Genomic DNA, 7,572 nt, shown 5'->3' with positions numbered 1-7,572 from the left:
GTGTCGGGTGCCGTCCTGCCAACTTCCTGATGTTCGCAAATAGAAAAAAATATGCCTCTCTCCTTGACGGCGCGTGTGTATGATCCAATGCACAGTGTACACAATCATATGCGCCGTTTACTCCTCCTCCTCCTCCCCTCCTCCTTTTCCTCCTCCCCTCCTCCTCCTCCTCCTCCTCCTCTGCAGACGTGCATTCTGCAACCAAATATACAAACAGTGATGAAATCGGCTGCACCTCCAGTAAAACTCCTAACGCTAGCATATAGTCTCCCTCTCTCTCTCCCCCCTCTATCTCGTTCCCTCTCTGGATCCCTCTCTCTCGACCCCCCCTCTCCTCTCCCTCTCTGATGTTGCTGGCTGAGACCATTAGGCGTGCTGGAGCCCTTTGACAGGGTCTGATTATGTTTGGCTGCAGCCCCACGGGAGATGTTAGATGAGATGTGTTTCCTTGGATCAGCCATGGTGTGTGTGTGTGTGTGTGTGTGTGTGTGGTGTGTGTGTGTGTGTGTGTGTGCGTTAAGCCAGGGCCTGTTGATTGGCCTTGATTAAGAGACTGCCGGGCACTAGACGCAGGTCTTTGTAATGCAGCATCTTGAGCTGGTTATGTCCAATCAGTTCCACAGAAGGCCTTGGACCCAGGTGTGTGTTGTGTTTGTCAGAGAGTGTATATGCCTGTACACCTCCGTCTGTGTGTGTGTGTGTGTGTGTGTTTGTGTGCTCATATTCAGTATGATGCAATATGCATTGCCCAGTAGCATGCTGCAGTGCATGCCGTTCCAAATCTACGCAAGGAGCACGTCTCAATGCGTCCAACACCAGATTAATACACTGTAAGATATTGAGTGTACAAACAGAACTGCTTCATTTGTGACCAGATTTGACTGAGAGCCTGCCATCCTGCGCAAATTACTGCTTTTCACCAGAGGAGAAAACCTCTTTTTTTTTTTTTTTTTTTTCAAAATGAGTTAATAGCACAGGCAGACTCTTCACATACTAGAGCATGTCTGAAATAAGTGTCAGAGATTAAATTAACATGTAAATATGAAATAAATGCCCAAACATGTAGCTAGGTGTAATGTTAGAGACCACAGAAGTGAACCATTCAAGCCTGTTTTCTCAACTATTTCAAAACATTTTCAGAAAACATTCCCGAAAAAGCAAAAATGTAATGAATTAAAAATACATTTCACAGATTTTCTTTCTCCTGTATTTCATGAAGAAATCAACGGAAAATCTGAGAAATTCCATGAATTAGAAAACAAATGTGTAAGAAGTAGTGAAAATAGCTGATCTACAAGTTCACAATGTGGCACAAAGCAACGCGTTGTGAGCTTGTAGAGCTGATATTTAAGATTAGATCTGCTATTGTTTAGGGCAGCAGCTAACAATTGATTTAAGAATAATACCATGCTGATTATTTAAATATATTTAAATATCACATGTTATCTGAGCCCAGATAGATCTAGAATTTGCTCAATATGTTTACCCAGTCAGTAGAAACCAATATTTAGGTTAAAACAAAAAGGATTTAATAGAAACGTTAACCCTATTAAGGGTTTAATGATATATTAATAATTGCTATATAGGGTTTGTTCAGTAACAGGTGTCCCTTCATCTCTCCAGCTGTTTAACAAACAGAAAATACATTTTCAAGTGGATTATCTATTTTAATCCAATCGGAATTGAGAAACGATTAATCAGCTTCAATAATTGTATGGTGTTCCAATTTTGACTGAACTCTCTCTCTCTCTCTCTCTCTCTCTCTCTGTAACTCCATCTTTACAGTGAAGCTGAGCAGCCAGGAATCGTACAACAACTTCACCAACAACAACATGGGCAACCCGTGCCTGTCTCCCCTCCCCAGTATGACCACCGTTCTGCCGCTGGCACAGATCAAACAGCCCATGAGCCTGGGCACCATCACCAAGCGCACTGGGTAAGACACACACACACACAGACGCACACACAGACGCACACGCACACACACACACACACACACACACACACACACACACACACACACACAACACACACACACACACACACACACACACACACACAGACGCACACGCACACGCACACGCACACACACACACACACACCCCTCTCCATGCTCCTCCATGGCTATACTCAGGTTCTAATAACCCAGATATCACTCCATCATTCACTCAGTAGATGTTTGTATGAATGCGCTAGACCTGTAACAAAGTAGGCTGGTGTCTCCCAGCCATGCAATGTTGTATTTTTCTTGGGGATTTCACTCTTAAGTGTGTGTTGCATTTCATACTCTGCGGTAAATATAGGCTTAGCATCTCGTGCATCCAAATCTGGGACTGTCGGACCCTCGTCTGACATCCCCAGGATGGACGGACAGACAGACAGACAGACAGACAGACAGACATACAGACGGACGGACGGACGGACGCGGACTCTGGTGGACTGTGTGAGCAGCATGGTAGCGGATGCCCCCCGGCTGTATTTTTGTCTCAAACTGCCGGCGGTTTGCATAAGCTCACGGAGGACACAATAGATGAAACGCCAACTCGCCTGCAGCGTCCGGTTTCACTATACCATATCAAAGAATTGATCTTTTGTGAGGCGACCGTGTGTTTTAAAACAACATTTAAGACGTATTAAAGCATCTCCACCCGCAGTGATGCTCCTGACAGCCTGACACAAAACCAACGCTGTGCATGTGCCGTTCCACAGTCACGTCTTGGTACCCGGCCTTCGTCAAGCATTGAAATGATGTCGTTTTAACCGACTACCGCACCTCGCTAAGCACATTTACATACAGGTGGCTCCAGAAATATAGCCAGATTTTAATATTTTCCATTTAAATGTAATTTTCCTGTGCTGTTGAATAGGACATGCTATAATGATTGAAGCGGTGTGATTTATCCCCCCCCCCCCCGTGATATTTGATAAGTGAGTTCAGGGAATGAAAATAGAGACCTGATACCTGGATGCTGTCCGCAAGCTGGATTCTGTTTTCCCCCTTAGCGTTATAGGATGACGTCCAAGGCAGGGCGGCTAAAGAGGCTCTTTTGCATTTCTGCCCTCTTAGCTCACCCAGTCTCCCATTACCGCAAATTAGCATGTAAATACTAACTGCACTCGCTCACATGCTATCGCCCGCCATGTGCAAAAGAGGGTGCTTTAACTTACGGGGTTACTTTTTGCGCTTCTCTCTTCAGGTGTATTACAAAAAAATATGTATTTATTTATTTATTTAAAGCACCATTTTCGTCCCTATTGTTTTGGTGGTGAATTAGTGGGATAGAGAACAGCCTCGCTGCTGGTCACTTTCATTCTGCTGGAAAGTCCTATGAAGCCACGTGGGAGATGGTACGACTGTCTGTCTGTCTGTCTGTCTGTCTGTCTGTCTGTCTGTCTGTCTGTCTGTCTGTCTGTCTGTCTGTCTGTCTGTCTGTCTGTCTGTCTGTCTGTCTGTCTGTCTGTCTGTCTGTCTGTCTGTCTGTCTGTCTGTCTGTCTGTGTTGTGCCTTCTCTCTCTCTCTCTCTCTCTCTCTCTCTCTGTCTCTCTGTGTCCTCTCTCTCTCTCTCTCTCTCTCTCTCTCTCTCTCTCTCTCTTTCTCTCTCTCTCTCTGTCTCTCTGTGTCTCTCCATCCGCTCTGGGGGAGGTCATCAGCACTAATGCATCAGGACATGCAGCTGTGCAGATGGCTCCTCCTGACCCACACCAGGCCCTGCTGCATGCACAGGACAGCACCAGTGCATGGACGCACACACACACACACACACACACACACACACTCACACATTCTGAGGCGGCAGGTTGAGCCCCTAGAGTGGGGCTGATATCATATGCTTTCACGGTATACTTGCGCAGGAGTGCTCGGGCACCATCTGTCTGTCTGCGCAGCCAGCCCGCTCTCACTCTTTTGCGTGCGTGCGTTCGTGCGTGCGTTCGTGCGTGCGGGCGTGCGTGGCGTGCGTGCAAGCGAGAGGTGGGGCATCATCGGGGCAGCTGTATTTACACCTGTATGAGCAGATTCCTGTTGGCAGGGCATCACAGGAACACACCAGCTGCTTAACCTACATTCTCTCCTGGGTCGTCTGTATGTGCACTGTGGCATGTGACACACACACATACACGTGTGTGTGTGTGTGTGTGTGTGTGTGTGTGTGTGTGTGTGTGTGTGTGTGTGTGTGTGTGTGTGTGTGTGTGTGTGTGTGTGTGTGTGTGTGTGTGTGTGTGTGAGTGAGAGAGCAGTGAATCTTCACAAGCCTTTGTTCTGACCTGGCTGGATTGTCAGGATCCCTCCCTCGCCCCACTTACAGTAAACAGCTGTGTGGTTTCTATAGTGGACCTGACATACATTTCTTCATAACCGCTTCAACGCTCCACGACTACTCGATTTTTCTGTCTTCTGGAGCCACTTATTCCACCTTCAAAACGAAGCCACAACAAGCCAATATTAGGCCTTCAGAAGGAGTCTCTCTCCCTTGTGGTTCCAGTGCTCTCCACATCTCAGTGTGAGGAGTGCGGGTCGGATGTGCCCCGCCATCCTGCCTTGATAACCTCCTGCTAGACGAGGTTACAACAGGAGGAGGCCAGAGCCAAGGTTCTGCTAGTCTGTGGTGGGGGGGGGGGGGAACACATACTTGCGTGTTTTAGTTAAGTAAAAGTATCAATACTGCGATGTAGAAATAAATACTCTGCTGCAAGTAAAAGCCTGGAATTATAAATGTACTTGAGTTAAAGTACAAAAGTATCGGTATCAACATACAGTACTCATTATGCATGTCCCATTTAGCAAGATATTAAATGTATTGCTTTTTAAAAATTATTACCAGAACTGCAAGCTTCTAGATCTGCATATAGATCTGGTACTTTCAAATGGCCGAGAATTATGTAGGGCTGAAGTGGTTACCGTTAACAATCAAAATCTACAAAGTAACTAGTAACTAAAGTTTTGAAATAAATCTAGTGGAGTAAAAGTGCAATATTTGGATCCGAGATGTAGTGGAGTACAATTACGTAAAATTATATATATTAAGTAAAATTACTGGAATTTGGAAATACAAATAAGTACAAATACCTCAAAATGATACTTAAGTGAACATATATTACTTCCCACCGCTGCTGCTAGTCCTCACATGCACCGGTCGGTCGCGCCGGTCGCATCCACACACCGCAGAACTGCCGATAACCCCACCGTTTGGGGCCTCCCGTCTCAGAGAGGTGTCGTTTTGGGGAAGGAAAGGCCCAAGAAATGTTGTTCGTCCAAACATCCCCTCGCGTGGGAAACGAGGTCACTGATAGAAGTGTAAGCGGGGCTGCTGTCCTGAGGGGGAGTGTTGAGATTTGTGGACGGGACAGTGAGGGCTGACTGAGAAATTCCCGTTATGAACGATTCAAAATCGATTCATAATTTCCAAAATTTGATATATATATATATATATTTATTTATTTTTACAGTCAAAGGAGTTTTCACTACATGGTGTTTGATATGAAATCTAAGCTCATCCTAATCACAGTAAACATCGTGTCTTCAGTCATTTTCAAGTTACTGTAGTATAGTCACTTCAGTTGGCTGGAGTAGATTGTGATGAAATCCTTCAACTTGCTGAAGCGCACACCTCCAGGTGTCAGGGTTTGTAAACCAACCACCATAGCATCCTCTGTTCATACACACACTCACACAGCGTGAGTTCAACATTAAATACATTGATTGATATACAACACGTGCGCTAACAAAACAAAAGAAACAACAACAAAAAACCTTGACTCGAGTCTAGCTGATGGCATCCTGCAGCTAATGCAGATTGAGATCAAACAGAGACAGAAACACAGTGAAACAGCGAGTCACCCCGTGACCTGCACACAGATGGGCCCTCAGATTAACTGTAATATGTGTGCACGAGGCAGCCGCCTGCCAGCCCATTGTCTCATAGAGCCGTAATGAGAGCAGGGGCTCGAAATGGACTTTCACCACTTAAGCCCCTATAATATAATACTTCGTCGTACGGTGCGACAAACAGTGAAAATACAGCCCCGTCGGACAAGCTCACGGCACGCCCGCGACGCGGCACGTCGTGAGCTTGTAGATCTACATTTTTAGGTTGTTTTGATGATGAAAAATGTGCCCCAAAATAGGGACACCGGTGTTAATGTGGCATAAGAGGTTTGAGCTTATAGCCCTCCTCCCGTGTAGCGCGGGCTGTCCCGGAGGCTTCCATCACCAACTGGAACATGTCACACGCCAGCCAGGCTAAACCATTTGCACAAATCACCCTTCTTCTTCTTCTTCCCTCTCTCTCTCTCTTTTTTTATTTAATGGCCCTGGTGGAGAAGCTATTAGGACAGACGGGTTAAGAGATGAATGTGTGAACGATTACTCTGTGGGAGTGGGGTCGTCGCCCTCACAGGTCGATTTATGCTCTCTCTCTCTCTCTCTCTCTCTCTCTCTCTCTCTCTCTAGCGCGTTCGTGCGCATATGCTCTCTTGCTCGGTCTGCCTGCAATCTGTGTTGCCAACATCACATGTAATTTTTTTTTCTTTTTTGTAAATGTTGAGTAAATTGCTATAATGATGACATTAGCACAGCCCTGGAGACATGCGTTTGCGGAGGTTAAAATTGAGCTGTTGCGAGAGTAGGTTTTATGGAGTAGCTTTTTCTTGTACTATTTGTAATAGTTGTAATAATAGCAATAATAATAATAATGCCTCCCTGCATGTGCATTGCATTGCATGCAGCACGCTTGATCTTCAACCAGCCACAATGTTCACATGTCTCCCCCTTTTCCGCTCCCTCCATTCGCTCCCATACAAAACACTGATGTTGGCCTACAAAGCAACTAAATGTATGGCACCCCCATAACTTCAAAGCCTGATCCAACCCTATACAACCCCTCCTGCTACACTCAGATCAGCTAACACAGGGAAGCTGGCAGAACCTTTGCTAAAATATCCAGGGCAACGCTCCACACGTCCCAGACTCTTCTCCCTTCTCGCTCCCACACTATGGAATTCAACTTTCCATTGCAATGTTGGAACTGCAAACTAGGGCTGGGCGATATGACTATATATATCGTATAGACGATATAAAATGTCTATCGTGAAAAATGTTCTCTATTGTTTATATCGTTATATAAACAAGCGTTACGGCAGTATTTTACGTCACAGCGCCCAGCCTCGCTGTGCTGCTATTTCATAACAAACATGAAGGGAGATGATGGCTGACGAGATTCAGAGCGGAGTAACACTAAAATAACCGGCCATTCACTGTTATAAATGCAGGTTTCATGTTGGGTCAAATTGACTCACCTCTTCAGACTCCCTCTTAGCCCGCAGCACTTGCTGTGGCACTTTCCCTAGCCTTGACGACCTTAAAGGCTTATGCAAAGGCTAAAGATGTCATTTACATGTTAAATGTAGACAGATGCCAGGTGGCATCCTGTAGTGTTTATACCGTAGTTTACATGTACAGATTATTGTTTTTCTTTGGATATTCTTCTGTTAGACCGATGATATTGCTTATGCTTATACTTATCCTAGATTACTTTTTCTATGTATTTGATGTATTACCTTGTGTTGTCCTTGCTT

The 7,572-nt window shown here is 45.4% G+C and overlaps 1 protein-coding gene across 2 annotated transcripts in view; it reads left to right on the top strand.

The window, feature by feature from the left end:
• Positions 1–7,572, top strand: part of bcas3 (BCAS3 microtubule associated cell migration factor) — a 361,222-nt gene that overhangs the window by 120,165 nt on the left and 233,485 nt on the right. For both annotated transcript variants that reach the window (XM_083772661.1, XM_083772660.1), the window contains exon 16: positions 1,786–1,936. In XM_083772661.1, the coding sequence (XP_083628787.1) occupies positions 1,786–1,936 (151 nt within the window). The remainder of the gene's footprint in view (positions 1–1,785; positions 1,937–7,572) is intronic.

This window comes from Protomyctophum parallelum, assembly GCF_964188405.1.
Source record: "Protomyctophum parallelum genome assembly, chromosome: 9".
NCBI classification, from domain to species: domain Eukaryota; kingdom Metazoa; phylum Chordata; class Actinopteri; order Myctophiformes; family Myctophidae; genus Protomyctophum; species Protomyctophum parallelum.
The sequence above is the reverse complement of the archived record's forward strand: the minus strand, read 5'-3'. Positions and strand labels throughout refer to the sequence as shown.